The sequence below is a fragment of the Ovis aries genome, chromosome 17 (assembly GCF_016772045.2).
Source record: "Ovis aries strain OAR_USU_Benz2616 breed Rambouillet chromosome 17, ARS-UI_Ramb_v3.0, whole genome shotgun sequence".
Taxonomy (NCBI): Eukaryota; Metazoa; Chordata; class Mammalia; order Artiodactyla; family Bovidae; genus Ovis; species Ovis aries.
In genome coordinates, this window is record NC_056070.1 from 66,201,955 (window position 1) to 66,219,796 (window position 17,842).

Consider the following 17,842-nt stretch of genomic DNA (forward strand, 5'->3'; position numbering starts at 1 on the left):
TGCAGGCACTCTGAGCATTATATGATGTAATCCTCACCACAATCATGTCTTGTTCAGTTGCTAAGTCATGTCTGACTCTTTGTGACTCCATGGACTATTTGTTACCCACCGGACTCCTCTATCCATGGGATTTCCCAGGCAAAAATACTGGGAGTGGGTTGCCCTTTCCTCTTCCAGAGGATCTTCCCAACTCAAGGATTGAACTCTCCTGCATTGGCAGGAGGATTCTTGACTGCTGAGCCACTGGAGAAGCCCAGTACCTGAGGAGCATATTATTATTGATCCCAGGTACAGACAAAGAAATAGCAGCTGTGATGTGGCATGCCTCAGAAGACTGAGGGTAATTGGCAGAAGCAGGCATGGAACTCTGGTCTCTCTGTTCTCCGAAAGCTGTGCTCTTTGCCCCTTTGGACAGTGTCAGCTCTGTGGACCCTCAGCTATGTGGACGCCCAGTGGCCTGCCCTCCCCGCTGAGCCACTCCAAGCCTGAACTCAAGTGGGGAGTGTGGAATAATGAACAGAGCCCTGGCTCCTGGCAGCCGCTGCTCAGATGGCAGTTGGCGTGAAGTCATAGCCTTGCCGTGGTGAGGGATTGATCCCTGTATTAAATGTGCTGGTTTAACAGAGCGGAATTTATTGGTGCTTTGGCCTCTGCCACATTGAGAACTTTCCAAAGCGGCAAACACAGAGTGAAATTTAAAGGGCCAAGTGCGGCCACACATCTCCACTTCCAGTTCGGAGCCAGGGCCCTCCACAGTAACATTAACTAAGAATTACTGAATGCTTACCTTGTGCCTGGCACTGTGCCGCGTCTGACATCCATGAGCTCAGTTAAGCCTCAGAATTATCCAGTGAGGTCTGCACTGGTGTTTCTCCCTGCTGTCCAGAGGGAGACAGCTGAGGCTCCAAGAACTTACATGCCTTGTCAACAGATCCTTTGGTGGCCAAGGCAAGACTCGAACTCAGGTCCACGTGATTCAAATGCACCATCTCTTGGTCACTACACCCCCTGTTTAAGGGGGAGTCTGTTGAAGAGTTCCTTGAAACCTTGGGCTCTGTCCTTGGTCCTGAAAGACCAACCGCCATCCCTTAGTATCCGCAAGGGACTGGTTCCAGAACCAGCGCTACCCCCTACCCCAATATAAAAATTTGTGGATGCTCAAGTCCTTATATAAAAAGGCACATTCTCTTATATGCTTTAATTCATTTCTAGATTACTTATAATACAAAGTAAATACTAGTAAACAATTGCAAACACCATGTAAATGATACAGGAATGTCCTAAATGCAATGTAAATGCTATGTGAACAGCTGCTGATGAGTGGCAAATTCAAGGTTTGGTTTCTGAAACTTTCTGGAATTTTTTCAGACTTTGCTTCTCAGTTGGTTGAATCCCAGGGTTGCAGAACCCCCAGTACAATGTCCTTATACCGCCTTTGCCAGCCTTCAGCTGGAGGAGACAGGTGGCGGCCTGAATTTAATCCTTCCACACATGTATGGACTGTCTGGTCTCATAGCCCACACTCCTAGCTGTTCGCCATATCTGTTTCCTTATGCATCATGTCTGTCTGTCTGCGCCTTTTACAGCCATGTGTGGTGGGGAGCTCTCTGCTGTGGCCGGGGTGGTGCTGTCACCAAACTGGCCGGAGCCCTACGTGGAGGGTGAAGACTGTATCTGGAAGATCCATGTCGGCGAGGAGAAGCGGATCTTCTTAGACATCCAGTTGTGAGTGTTTCTGATGGGGGGACCCCCAGGTCTAGCCAGTTGGGGAAGAAATTGCTCCTGCTTGATTGTTTTGACCACTATTAATCAAGCACCTCCTGTGTGTCAGGGGCTGTGCAAATAACTGGGGTCCCTATGGTGGGGAAACAACATCGTACACACCCAGAAAGAGCTCCTGTCCTCAGGAAATTCAGTCTGCTCAGGAAGCATGCACTTAATGAGGAGATGCATCAGTGTAACTTTGGTAATGCACCTTTGTAAGGAAAGGCACCTGATGCTATGCGATTCTATAGTGGAGATCTGACGTCAAGAGGAAGGTCAGGGAAGCCTTTCCTGGAGGATCTGAGAAAGCTCAGAATGTAAAGATGAATTGGAGTGAACATATTCAAAAGGAACGGAATCCCCTGAAGGCCCTGTGCCAGAGCAAGGACAGCATTTTCAGAGGCCCGGATGGCCAGGATGGTCAGGCAGAGGAGGAAGTCTAAGACACACAGCAGTTTGTTTTCCCGTCTGATCACTCAACTAGAGCAGAAGGTCCTTGCAGTCAGGACCTGGTCTGATTCATCTCTTCTCCGACATCTTACACAGAGCCTGAACACAGCAGACGCTCAGACAGTGACTGCCGAATGAAAAAGACATGTTATAATGAATGGACTTTCCCTGGCTGTGTGTCTGTTTTCCAATACTCAGTGAGGGAACCTATTAGATGCTCCATCCAGAACTTGCCCTCTCTAAGTCCGCAGGGATCGGGAGAAGGGTACAGAGACAGACAGTGGTGTCTAGAAAAGCAGAAGAAAGGGCTTGCCAGCAGACTCAGACACATGGTTGGGTGCCAAGTTCGGGAGGGCCTCTCTGGATGCAGACAGGACCTCTGGGGGTCAGCTCTCCCCACAAGCCTGAAGTAGAACCCGCTTGACTGGGAAGCAGAACTCCGGGGTTGCCTGGCTTTGCAGAGGAGCCTGGCAAGAGGAAGATGATTTGCAAGACTAAGAGTGACTGTCTTTGGAGCAGTCCCTTGGAGGCAGGAGTGTCCTCAGAGGCTGCCCTGAGTCATAGATGTGCACAGTTGCCTCTGGCGGCCTTGGGGTCGGGCCAACCTGAGTCTCGTCTCCTCCACCTCCAGCTGTGAGACTCTGGACTTCTCTCTGGGCCTTGGCTTTTCTCATCTATAATGAGATTCCTGGAACATGGGTGTTTTGTGGCTACTGGAGGCAAGGAGCCTCCCTTGCCCACTGCCTCCCTCCATCCTCAATGATAAGTCACCCCCTTTCTCCCATTCTTAGCTGTCTGACTTCTAGAGCCTGGAATGAAGTGTTTATTCATTCAAGACATGTTTTCTGAGTATCTGCTATGAGCCAAGCACTGAAAAGGCTCTGATAGTTGCCAACTCAGCAGTAAAGCTTATATTGGAAAAGAGTGGGTTGAGTGGTCTCTATAAACTCTGAAAAAAAAATTGCTGTGCACTTACTGTGTGGCAGCACTAGGCTAGGCACTGGAGATACAGTTGTGAGAAAGGTGGAACTGTCTCCGCCCTCACTGTCTAGTGAATGAGGACATGAAACTTTGTGCAGTGTGATAAGAGCAATGATGGGGAGAGCAGGCATCTGTGTGAGATCATGGAGGGCTTTCAGGAGGTAGTGACTTCTGGGATGGGATGAAAGAAGATACGCAAGTGATGAAGAGAAATGAAGAGGGTCCAGACAGTGAGTTCAGCATGTGCAAAGTCTGGAAATGAGAGAGAAAGTGGCCCAGTTAGTGGCTAAACGGGAGTTCGGTGTGTCTGGAGTGTGGAGGTTGGGTAGGGGTCACATGTATTGTTTCACACGCTTTTCCATTATGGTTTATCGCGGGATAGTGAATACAGTTCCCTGTGCTCTACCATGAGCCCTTGTTTTTTATCCATCCTATGTATAACAGTTTGCATCTGCTAATCCCAAACTCCCAACCCTTCCCTCCCCCACCCCCTTCGCCCTCGGGAGCCGGAAGTCTGTTCTCGGTGTGCCTGTTTCTTCCTTGATGCGTTTGTTTGGGTCGTGTTCTAGATCCCACGTAGAAGTGACGTCGTATGGTGTTTGCCTTCGACTTGCTTCACTTACCATGGCCGTCTCTGGGTCTAGCCGTGTCACTGCGGGTGGCGGTGTGTCGCTCCTTATCATGGCTCAGGAGCGCTCCCGCGTGTATATGCACCGCCTCTTCTTTACCCGTTCACCTGCTGATAGACATTCACGTGGCTGCCATGTCTTGGCTGCTGTGAACACTGCTGCAGTGAGCACTGGGGTGCATTTATCTCTGCAAATTATATCGATGGTTTTGTCAGGCTGCGTGCCCGAAGTAAGGTTGCTGGATCGTATGGCAGCTGTAGCTTCAGTGCTATGAGGGGCCTCCATACTGCTCCCCACGGGGCTCACCAGTTTACATCACCACCGACAGTGTAGGAGCACTCTCTCTTCCCCACGCCCTCTCCAGCATTTGTTATTTGTAGACATTTTAACAAAGCCATTCTGACCAGTGTGAGGCAGTACCTCATGGTAGTTTTGATTTGCATTTCTCTAATATAAACTCAATTTTTAGAAATAATGTCCCCTTTTTATAAGAAGTATCTCCCTACCAGATTTGGACTTGAGGAACTACAAGTCTAGACAGTGGTTAAGGTCGTTTCTCATGGAGGCGGTGAGGAAAGCTATTTTTCATCATTGAGTACTTACTGTCTGCAAGGTTATTCTCAAGTGTTAATTAATTTGCTCCTCCAAGTAATCCTAGGTGGAATATACAGCTATTATATAGCTCACCTTATTTCCACCTGCTTTCTCACCTCTTCACGTCGATGTCCAAGAGGCATCTCCAATGAAGTCCCCAGACTTCAACCCCTTGATTCCCTTTCTCCAAACCTGTTTCGACTCATCTTCCCATCTCAGAAAGGAGTCGTCCATCCTGCCAGCTGCTCAGACCCGAAAGACATGGGGTTATTCTAGAGCAGGAGGACGCTGGTCAAGGTTCCACAGCGGCTTTTCTTGGCTGGTGGACTGGGGAGCAGCTCCCCGATGTGCAGCATTTGCCAATTTCCTCGATGTAGATACTTACGCTGTGAAACCAGTTTCAAGCAATCAACACAACATCAACAGGCTCACCAAATGCCTGGACCCTTAACAATCAGCTCGTATGACCCAGAAGGAGCCACTGGTTCCAGCACACTGCCTGTGAACTGTAACAGGCAGAAGATAGGCAAAGATGGAGGGAACAGTGTTCCAGCCAAAAGGAACAGCATGCGCTAAGGTCCAGAAGCAGGAGGCGTGACTCTCTTATTATTCATCCATAACATGGAATATATGCTGAGCGTTTACTGCATCCCAGGCATTCACATCCCTTGTGAACAAACGCAGGCAGCAAGTCTGGTGGTTATCTCCACTTTACAGATGAACAAACTCATTGACGTAGAGGGCTTCCCAGGTGGCTCAGTGGTAAAGAATCCTCCAGCTGATGCAGGAAATGCGGGTTCAGTCCCTGGATCGGGAAGCTCTCCTAGAGAAGGCAGTGGCAACCCACTCCAGTATTCTTGCCTGGCAAATCCCATGGACAGAGGAGCCCTGCAGGCTACAGTCCATGGGGTTCACAAAGAGTCAGACACGACGGAGCGACTGAACACACACACGTGCATAGAAGTAGAATGGTGACTGTGATCACATGGCTGGGATTCAAACTCTGCTTGCCATGTCTCCAGGGCCTGGGGTCTTTGCCAGCCTGTGAGAGGACCTAGCCTGTGTGTCTGGAGCTCAGAGATAGAGGGGGCACGACACCAATGAGGAAGCCGTGGGATGAGGCAGGGCCTTGAAGGCCACATCAGGGAGTCTGGACGTGCCCAAACCAGGCAGCAGGGGAAGGGGTTCAGGCAGCTAACAGGATTAAAGCATGGCAAGAGGGAGCTGAGCCCTCGGGGTCACCAGCCTGGGTCTCTCCACGGCAAACCCCAGCACACACTTGGCAGAGCAGTATCTGGGCCTGGCGCCCGCTTCCTCCCACGGAGGGAGAGAAAATAGCATCTCACTAGCGAGGAAGCCACGCAGCCCAGGAGCTGCTGGCTTTAATTTATCTTGCTTGGTTTCCGCTGACAGTTTTAGTAAACCAATTTGGCTTTGATAGTAAAAATAATTCCATCCTCAGGGCCCCTCACGTGGCCTAAGTGTTTGCAATTGTTATTTATCACATCGGGGAAGGGGAAGGAGTTTGCGCTGCTGGACCAGCTGGGTAGGTGGCCTGTGGTAGGTGCTGGAATGTTTGCTGAGTCATGAGGCCCTCAGCCACCTGTGGCCCGCGAGAGGAGACTCTTCTCCCCCTTGTCTTCTGGGCCCATCTCTTGATGCTGTGGGCATTAGGATAGCGGCTCTAATTAGTCATCATGACTAATGATGAAAGACCTACTGCGTGCCGGGCCCTGAGCTGCATCATTCATCCCAGCGAGCAATAATGAATGTGAACATTATTACATGGAGATAATAATTACATAATTTAGTGCTAATGTGAGCAGAGATAATTGCAGAGGGGTAATTACCCAAATTTAGAGATAACGTACGCAGAGCGCATCACATGGGGCCCGGCGTGTAGTTGGCGCTTCTTAAATGAGGACTCGGAGAAGGCAATGGCACCCCCCTCCAGTACTCTTGCCTGGCAAATGCCATGGACAGAGGAGCCTGGTGGGCTGCAGTCCATGGGGTCGCGAAGAGTCGGACATGACTGAGCGACTTCACTTTCACTTTTCACTTTCATTCATTGGAGAAGGAAATGGCAACCCACTCCAGTGTTCTTGCCTGGAGAATCCCAGGGACGGGGTAGCCTGGTGGGCTGCCGTCTATGGGGTCGCACAGAGTCAGACACGACTGAAGCGACTTAGCAGCAGCAGCAGCAGCAGCAGCAGCAAATGAGGACTGCAGGTGCCAGGGATCCTCGTGAGTCCATCTTGATCCCCACTGCTTTGTGGATTTGGGAATGACACCACAGAGAGTGAAGCGGCTGCTTCAGGTCACACAGCTGGGGAAGGACAGCGCCAGGGTTGGTGTGCACACCGTAGCCTCCACTTGCATTGACTTGAGCAGCCTTTTGGGGGCATCAGCTATATGTCTCAGTGATGAAGCCGGAAGGCTCCCCGGCCTCCAACAACTCATAGGTCAGGAAGGGAAGTAGGACCATAAACAGACAACCCCGCGGAATACAGGCACAGTGCTGTGGCTGGAGGGGTGGGTGGGGCACTGGGGTTATGGAAGTGTCACAGAGAGGGTGCCCTCCAAGCAGGATTCTGAGGAGTGTCCTTTGGTCAAACTGTAATGGCAGAAGGGCATTGCCCGAGCGGCCCCTGTGAACAAAGGACTCAAGCAGTGTTACAGGATGCCCTGAACTGCAGCAGTTGCCCTGTTCAGTTCAGTTCAGTTCAGTTCAGTTCAGTTCGGTGGCTCAGTCCTGTCCGACTCTGTGACCCCATAGACTGCAGCATGCTAGGCTTCCCAGTCCACCACCAACTCCCAGAGCTTGCTCAAACTCATGTCCATTGAGTCAGTGATACCATCCAAGCTTCTCATCTTCTGTCGTCCGCTTCTCCTCCTACCTTCAATCTTCCCCAGCATCAGGGTCTTTTCCAGTGAGTTGGCCTTTGCATCGGGTGGCCAAACTATTGGAGCTTCAGTTTCAGTATCAGTCCTTCCAATGAACACCCAGGACTGATTTCCTTTAGGATGGACTGGTTGGATCTCTTTGCAGTCCAAGGGACTCTGAAGAGTCTTCTCCAACACCGCAGTTCAAAAGCATCAATTCATCAGTGCTCAGCCTCCTTTATGGTCCAACTCTCGTATCCATACATGACTATTGGAAAAACCATAGCTTTGACTATTTGGACCTTTGTCGGTAAAGTAATGTCTCTGCTTTTTAATATGCTATCTAGCTTGGTCATAGCTTTTCTTCCAAGGAGCAGCAGTAATTAGAACCCTCTAATTGTGTTGTCAGTATCATAGATAAGAAGGTGGGTGAGATGAGTCAGGAGCCCCCAGACTGTACCTCCTTCACACCCAAAATACCTAGTCCCTGACCCACCTTGTACTTCCCAGTTCCGTCAGGAATCTGCTGCTTACCCTAAAGTGCGTCTGGATGTGAATCTTTTAAATCCTTCAGAATTTATTTTTTAATATATTTATTTATTTATTTGGCTGTGCCAGGGCCTTAGTTGCAGTACACAGGATCTTTGGTCGTCTTTGCAACACATAGGGTCTTACCACAGCTAAGAGACCTAGTTCCCTGAGCGGGCATTGGACCCTGGCCCCCTGTGTTGGGAGCATACAGCCTCAGTGACTGGACCAGCATGGAAGTCCCTGAATCCTCTCTCTTCTTTCTCCTTCTTGCTCTCTCAAAACGTAAAGCATAAAACAGGGAATAAAGAAACTAAGGCGTGCTTGGAGAAGAGGCTCAAGGATGGAATACCTGGCAGGAGGCCCAGAGAGGGAAGGTGGCTTGCCCAGCACTGCACAGCAAGTTAGAGTTAGGCCCTGAAAGACAGCCTGAGCGTGGCTGCAAGAGCTGAGCCCTGGGGCCACAAGCTTGGAGGTGCCGCCTGCCAGACACGAAGCTTCTAGAGTCAAAGAGTTGTTGTTCAGTAGCTAAGTCGTGTCTGACTCTTCAAGACCCCATGGACTGCAGCATACCAGGCTTCCCTGTCCTTCATTATCTCCTGGAGTTTGCTCAAACTCATATCCATTGAGTCAGTGATGCCATCCAACCATTTCATCCTCTGTCTCAGCCTTTCCCAGCATCAGAGTATTTCCCAATGAGTTGGCTCTTTGCATCAGGTGGCCAAAGTATTAGAGCTTCAGCATCAGTCCTTCCAGTGAATTTTGAGGGTTGATTTCCTTTAGGATGGATTGGTTGGATCTCCTTGCAGTCCAAGGGACTCTCAAGAGTCTTCTCCAACACCACAATGTGAAAGCATCAATTTTTTGGTGCTCAGCCTTCTTTATGGTCCAGTTCTCACATGCATATATGACTATTGGAAAAACCGTAGCTTATACTATATGGATCTTTGTTGGCAAAGTGATGTCTCTGCTTTTTAATACTCCGTCTAGGTTTGTCACAGCTTTTCTTCCAAGGAGCAAGCGTCTTTTAATTTTGTGGCTACAGTCACCATCCGAAGTGATTTTGGAGCCCAAGAAAGTAAGATCTGCCACCGCTTCTACATTTCCCCATCTGTTTGCCATGAAGTGAGGGGACCAGATGCCATGATCTTCATTTTTTGAAGTTTGAGTTTGAAGCCAGCTTTTACACTCTCCTCTTTAACCCTCATCAAGAGGTTCTTAATTCCTCTTCACTTTCTGCCATTAGAGTGAGTATCACCTCTTTTAGGGTCAGAGAGAGTTCCTTTCAACCCTGACTCTGCTGCCTACAGACTCTGCATTTTCAGGAAGGTGGCAGAAGGTGGCTGCCTTGCAATGGGATATTTTGTTTATATCCCCAGGGCCTGGCACACAGTAAGTGCTCAATAAATATCTGTTGAATAAAAGAGAGAGAGATCTTGAGTGTGTATGCTTATTAAACATGTAAAGTTCTCAGTAAGGTTTCTGGCATCAAATTGGCAAATAGTCATCCCTACTATATGCCAGACTTTATGGCAAACACTTGGCAGGAATTATTTCTTGAATGATGATGGCAGTTATCATTGGCGTCAAAATCAGTATCTAAATTCATTGAGCACTTCCTGTTTGCCAGCCACTAAGTGCTCTTCAAGTCATTTAACTCTCACTTGAGAAACGTGTGTGATCACGTTGTGATTGCCCCCATTTTACAGATGGGAAAACTCAAGAGGCTCAGAGAGGTGAAGTCACTTGCCCACGGTCACACAGCTAGAAAGAAACCAAGCGGGATTTGAACCCAGGTCTCTGGGGCCAAAATCCAATATTATAACCACACAGTAAATGGTAATGAGGTGTTCAGCAAAGGAGAAAATCCCTTGACTCATTTTACAGAAGGAAAAAGTGAGGCTCAAAGAGATGCCCTCCTCCCTTTTCCTGGACACCTACTTCATATATATATATATATATATATATTTCTGGAAAAATGAAATTTCAGCCAAGCTCCAGTTTGCTTTTCTTGGGTCCACAGTGGAGCACAGCCCCAAGTCTCTCCCTGTTTATGGACCCCAGCACAATCCATCAGCCAAGAAATAAAAGAACCTAATAACAAACCCCAGTAACCATATGATTGATAGCTGTGGAATATGTCTCTTCAGCTGCTGCCAACCCATTCTGCACTAAGTCAATTCCAAGCCCTAAAAATTAAGTGCCTGTCCAGGGGCACTCCTGTTCATCAAACAGATATAGCTTCTTTGCGCGGTGAGAACTCAGCCCAAAAGCCAAGCAAGAAGGGAGAGCTGAGAGTTGAGGGCAGGCACTTCCCTGCTGGTCCAGTGGTTAAGAGTCCACACTGCAATATGAGGGACAGGGTTACGATCTCTGGTTGGGGAACTAAGATCCTAAGTGCCACCACTGCTGAGCCCAAGCACTCTGGAGCCTGCGCAGCACAACTAGAGAGCCCACACGCAACTAAAGAGACCACACACCACGACTAGAGAGTCCACAGCCACAACTAGAGAGCCCACACACCACAACTAGAGAGCCCACAGTCACAACTAGAGAGTCCACACACCACAACTAGAGAGTCCACACACCACAACTAGAGAGCCCACACACCACAACTAGAGAGCCCACACACCACAACTAGAGAGCCCACACACCACAACTAGAGAGCCCACACACCACACCTAGAGAGTTCACACACCACGACTAGAGAGTCCATACACCACAACTAGAGAGCCCACACACCACAACTAGAGAGCCCACACACCACAACTAGAGAGCCCACAGTCACAACTAGAGAGACCACACACCACAACTAGAGAGCCCACACACCACGACTAGAGAGCCCACACACCACAACTAGAGAGCCCACACACCACAACTAGAGAGTCCACACACCACAACTAGAGAGTCCACAGCCACAACTAGAGAGTCCACACACCACACCTAGAGAGCCCACAGCCACAACTAGAGAGCCCACACACCACGACTAGAGAGCCCACAGTCACAACTAGAGAGACTACATGTCACAACTAGAGAGTCCACAGCCACAACTAGAGAGCCCACACACCACAACTAGAGAGCCCACACACCACGACTAGAGAGACTACACACCACAACTAGAGAGACTACATGTCACACCTAGAGAGCCCACACACCACAACTAGAGAGTCCACAGTCACAACTAGAGAGCCCACACACCACACCTAGAGAGCCCACACACCACAACTAGAGAGCCCACAGCCACAACTAGAGAGTCCACAGTCACAACTAGAGAGCCCACACACCACACCTAGAGAGCCCACACACCACAACTAGAGAGACCACACACCACGACTAGAGAGTCCACAGCCACAACTAGAGAGCCCACACACCACACCTAGAGAGCCCACACACCACGACTAGAGAGTCCATACACCACAACTAGAGAGCCCACAGCCACAACTACAGAGACTACACTTCACAACTAGAGAGCCCACACACCACAACTAGAGAGCCCACAGCCACAACTAGAGAGTCCACACACCACAACTAGAGAGTCCACAGCCACAACTAGAGAGTCCACACACCACACCTAGAGAGCCCACAGCCACAACTAGAGAGCCCACACACCACGACTAGAGAGCCCACAGTCACAACTAGAGAGTCCACACACCACAACTAGAGAGTCCACAGCCACAACTAGAGAGTCCACACACCACACCTAGAGAGCCCACAGCCACAACTAGAGAGCCCACACACCACGACTAGAGAGCCCACACACCACAACTAGAGAGACTACACGTCACAACTAGAGAGTCCACAGCCACAACTAGAGAGCCCACACACCACAACTAGAGAGACTACACGTCACAACTAGAGAGTCCACAGCCACGACTAGAGAGACCACACACCACGACTAGAGAGTCCACACACCACAACTAGAGAGCCCACACACCACAACTAGAGAGCCCACACACCACAACTAGAGAGCCCACACACCACAGCTAGAGAGCCCACACACCACAACTAGAGAGCCCACAGCCACAACTAGAGAGCCCACACACCACGACTAGAGAGCCCACACACCACAACTAGAGAGTCCATACACCACAACTAGAGCCCACACACCACAACTAGAGAGCCCACAGCCACAACTAGAGAGCCCACACACCACAACTAGAGAGTCCACACACCACAACTAGAGAGCCCACAGCCACAACTAGAGAGACTACACGTCACAACTAGAGAGTCCACACACCACAACTAGAGAGCCCACACACCACGACTAGAGAGACCACAGCCACAACTAGAGAGCCCACACACCACGACTAGAGAGACCACAGCCACAACTAGAGAGCCCACACACCACGACTAGAGAGCCCACACACCACAACTAGAGAGACTACACGTCACAACTAGAGAGTCCACAGCCACAACTAGAGAGACCACACACCACAACTAGAGCCCACACACCACAACTAGAGAGCCCACACACCACAACTAGAGCCCACACACCACAACTAGAGAGTCCACACACCACAACTAGAGAGTCCACAGTCACAACTAGAGAGCCCACACACCACAGCTAGAGAGTCCACAGCCACAACTAGAGAGCCCACACACCACAACTAGAGAGCCCACAGCCACAACTAGAGAGCCCACACACCACGACTAGAGAGACCACAGCCACAACTAGAGAGCCCACACACCACAACTAGAGAGCCCACAGCCACAACTAGAGAGCCCACACACCACGACTAGAGAGACCACAGCCACAACTAGAGAGCCCACACACCACAACTAGAGAGTCCATACACCACAACTAGAGCCCACACACCACAACTAGAGAGCCCACAGCCACAACTAGAGAGCCCACACACCACAACTAGAGAGCCCACACACCACAACTAGAGAGACCACACACCACAACTAGAGAGTCCACAGCCACAACTAGAGAGCCCACACACCACACCTAGAGAGCCCACACACCACGACTAGAGAGACTACATGTCACAACTAGAGAGCCCACAGCCACAACTACAGAGACTACACTTCACAACTAGAGAGCCCACACACCACAATAGAGAGCCCACAGCCAAAACTAGAGAGTCCACACACCACAACTAGAGAGTCCACAGCCACAACTAGAGAGTCCACACACCACACCTAGAGAGCCCACAGCCACAACTAGAGAGCCCACACCACGACTAGAGAGCCCACAGTCACAACTAGAGAGTCCACACACCACAACTAGAGAGTCCACAGCCACAACTAGAGAGTCCACACACCACACCTAGAGAGCCCACAGCCACAACTAGAGAGCCCACACACCACGACTAGAGAGCCCACACACCACAACTAGAGAGACTACACGTCACAACTAGAGAGTCCACAGCCACAACTAGAGAGCCCACACACCACAACTAGAGAGACTACACGTCACAACTAGAGAGTCCACAGCCACGACTAGAGAGACCACACACCACGACTAGAGAGTCCACACACCACAACTAGAGAGCCCACACACCACAACTAGAGAGCCCACACACCACAACTAGAGAGCCCACACACCACAACTAGAGAGCCCACACACCACAACTAGAGAGCGCACAGCCACAACTAGAGAGCCCACACACCACGACTAGAGAGACCACAGCCACAACTAGAGAGCCCACACACCACGACTAGAGAGCCCACACACCACAACTAGAGAGTCCATACACCACAACTAGAGCCCACACACCACAACTAGAGAGCCCACAGCCACAACTAGAGAGCCCACACACCACAACTAGAGAGCCCACACACCACGACTAGAGAGACTACAGCCACAACTAGAGAGTCCACACACCACAACTAGAGAGCCCACACACCACAACTAGAGAGCCCACAGCCACAACTAGAGAGACTACACGTCACAACTAGAGAGTCCACACACCACAACTAGAGAGCCCACACACCACGACTAGAGAGACCACAGCCACAACTAGAGAGCCCACACACCACGACTAGAGAGCCCACACACCACAACTAGAGAGCCCACACACCACAACTAGAGCCCACACACCACAACTAGAGAGTCCACAGCCACAACTAGAGAGCCCACACACCACACCTAGAGAGCCCACACACCACGACTAGAGAGACTACAGCCACAACTAGAGAGACTACACGTCACAACTAGAGAGTCTACACACCACAACTAGAGAGTCCACAGTCACAACTAGAGAGCCCACACACCACAGCTAGAGAGTCCACAGCCACAACTAGAGAGACTACATGTCACAACTAGAGAGTCCACAGCCACAACTAGAGAGCCCACACACCACGACTAGAGAGTCCACAGCCACAACTAGAGAGCCCACACACCACGACTAGAGAGCCCACAGCCACAACTAGAGAGCCCACACACCACAACTAGAGAGCCAACAGCCACAACTAGAGAGCCCACACACCACGACTAGAGAGACCACAGCCACAACTAGAGAGCCCACACACCACAACTAGAGAGTCCATACACCACAACTAGAGAGACTACAGCCACAACTAGAGAGACTACACGTCACAACTAGAGAGTCCACACACCACAACTAGAGAGCCCACAGTCACAACTAGAGAGCCCACACACCACAACTAGAGAGTCCACACACCACAACTAGAGAGTCCACAGTCACAACTAGAGAGCCCACACACCACAGCTAGAGAGTCCACAGCCACAACTAGAGAGACTACATGTCACAACTAGAGAGTCCACAGCCACAACTAGAGAGCCCACACACCACGACTAGAGAGCCCACAGCCACAACTAGAGAGCCCACACACCACGACTAGAGAGCCCACACACCACAACTAGAGAGACTACACGTCACAACTAGGGAGTCCACAGCCACAACTAGAGAGCCCACACACCACAACTAGAGAGCCCACACACCACAACTAGAGAGCCCACACACCACAACTAGAGCCCACACACCACAACTGAGAGTCCACAGCCACAACTAGAGAGCCCACACACCACACCTAGAGAGCCCACACACCACAACTAGAGAGACTACACGTCACAACTAGAGAGTCTACACACCACAACTAGAGAGTCCACAGTCACAACTAGAGAGCCCACACACCACAACTAGAGAGTCCACACACCACAACTAGAGAGTCCACAGTCACAACTAGAGAGCCCACACACCACAACTAGAGAGCCCACACACCACAACTAGAGAGTCCACAGCCACAACTAGAGAGCCCACACACCACAACTAGAGAGCCCACACACCACAACTAGAGAGTCCACACACCACAACTAGAGAGCCCACACACAGAGAGCCCACACACCACAACTAGAGAGCCCACAGCCACAACTAGAGAGCCCACACACCACGACTAGAGAGACCACAGCCACAACTAGAGAGCCCACACACCACGACTAGAGAGCCCACACACCACAACTAGAGAGACTACACGTCACAACTAGAGAGTCCACAGCCACAACTAGAGAGACCACACACCACAACTAGAGCCCACACACCACAACTAGAGAGCCCACACACCACACCTAGAGAGCCCACACCACCACGACTAGAGAGACTACAGCCACAACTAGAGAGACTACACGTCACAACTAGAGAGTCTACACACCACAACTAGAGAGTCCACAGTCACAACTAGAGAGCCCACACACCACAACTAGAGAGTCCACACACCACAACTAGAGAGTCCACAGCCACAACTAGAGAGCCCACACACCACGACTAGAGAGCCCACACACCACAACTAGAGAGACTACACGTCACAACTAGAGAGTCCACAGCCACAACTAGAGAGCCCACACACCACAACTAGAGAGCCCACACACCACAACTAGAGAGCCCACACACCACAACTAGAGAGCCCACAGCCACAACTAGAGAGCCCACACACCACGACTAGAGAGCCCACACACCACAACTAGAGAGTCCACAGTCACAACTAGAGAGCCCACACACCACAGCTAGAGAGTCCACAGCCCACACACCACGACTAGAGAGCCCACACACCACAACTAGAGAGACTACAGCCACAACTAGAGAGACTACACGTCACAACTAGAGAGTCTACACACCACAACTAGAGAGTCCACAGTCACAACTAGAGAGCCCACACACCACAACTAGAGAGTCCACACACCACAACTAGAGAGTCCACACACCACAACTAGAGAGTCCACAGTCACAACTAGAGAGCCCACACACCACGACTAGAGAGCCCACACACCACAACTAGAGAGACCACAGCCACAACTAGAGAGCCCACACACCACGACTAGAGAGACCACAGCCACAACTAGAGAGTCCACACACCACAACTAGAGAGTCCACACACCACTAGAGAGTCCACAGTCACAACTAGAGAGTCCACAGTCACAACTAGAGAGCCCACACACCACAACTAGAGAGCCCACACACCACAACTAGAGAGCCCACACACCACAACTAGAGAGCCCACACACCACAGCTAGAGAGCCCACACACCACAACTAGAGAGCCCACACACCACAACTAGAGAGCCCACAGCCACAACTAGAGAGTCCACAGCCACAACTAGAGAGCCCATGTGCTGCAATGAAATATCCTGCTTGATGAAACAAAGCTCCTGCATGCCACTAATATATATTTTTAAAGAGTTGAGGGCAGCCCCCAAGAAGCACAGACACTCAATGTGTTAGTTGGTCAGTCGTCTCCGACTCTGCCTCCCCGTGGACTGTAGCCCGCCAGGCTCCTCTGTCCATGGGATTCTCCAGGCAAGAACACTGGGGCGGATTGCCATTCCCTTCCCCAGGGGATCTTCCCGACCCAGGCATCGAACTCGGGTCTCCTGCATTGCAGGCAGATTCTTTGTCATCTGAGCCACCAGGGAAGCCATATCCACACAGCAAGCATAAATCATGAAGAGAAATGGCCACAATAGAAAGCAAGCCCTCCAGTCCAGTGGTGGAGAGAGGAGGGATTTTTTTTCCAGAGCCAAACACTCTAGGGAATCTCGAGCAGCACAGTTCATAGAGCCCAAATTTCATCCTGTTTCACATGAGGAAACTGTGGCCCAGAGATGGGGAAAGACTGTTCTGAGATTGCCTTCTCAGTCAGCTATCGCCATATAACAAACCCCCCCAAATTCAGTGATAAGAAACAGCAAGTTTGTTTCATGTCTCATGAGTCTGCAGGTCAGCAAGGGGGGTTCTCCTGGTCTGAGCTGACTCCCTCCTGTGTCTGTGGGCAACTATGGACTAGGGAGGTGGCCCCGTGGCTCCACGGCTGGCCTTACGTATTTGGGGTGGGCTGGCTGTCAGTCTAGGCAGCCGTAGCCTGGGATGGCTCACCTCTACTCTGTGGGTCTCTCATCGTCCACCAGCTATCTTGGGCTCCTTCCTGTAGCGACTGGCCAGCATTCCACAGCCATGAGGAGAAGCACTCAGCCTGTTGAGTGAGCCTAGACCAGGAATTGGTGTGACATCACTGGTATCCTATGGCGAATCACAAAGCAAGGGCCAGACCAGATTCAAGGGGTGGAGAAGTGGACTCCATTTCTTGGTGGCAGATATTTGGGAGCCTCCATACAAAAGGTCTAGACACAGAGGGGGCCCCACAGCTTTGAAATCATTTCTGCACTCAAGCTACCACACCCAACAAAGAGCAGGGGTGAGAACTCAGGTCTCCTGGTCCCAGTCCGAAGCTCCAAATGATATCCCTGTGCACGACTGTCCCTAGGAGATGACTATCATTGTCCCCATTTTACAGATGAAGAAACTGAGGCCCAGAGAAGTGAAATAACTTGCCTATGATCCCACAGCTATAAATTCTATCCAGGGCTCAGTGCCTGGCATAAAGAATCAGAAAATGTTTCTTTCTCCACCTGATGCTTCTTAACATGTGGAAGGCACTCTCAAAAGATCCTGAGACTTTTTCAGGAACAGGAAAAGACTTTCTTTTTGCCTGTCATAGAGGATGGTGACTGCAGCCATGAAATTTAAAAATACACTTGCTCCTTGGAAGAAAAGC

General features: G+C 50.6%; 1 protein-coding gene across 1 annotated transcript in view; it reads left to right on the top strand.

The window, feature by feature from the left end:
* Positions 1-17,842, top strand: part of SEZ6L (seizure related 6 homolog like) — a 199,457-nt gene that overhangs the window by 140,958 nt on the left and 40,657 nt on the right. The window contains exon 10 of the mRNA XM_042234226.1: positions 1,587-1,725. Coding sequence (XP_042090160.1) covers positions 1,587-1,725 — 139 coding nt within the window. The remainder of the gene's footprint in view (positions 1-1,586; positions 1,726-17,842) is intronic.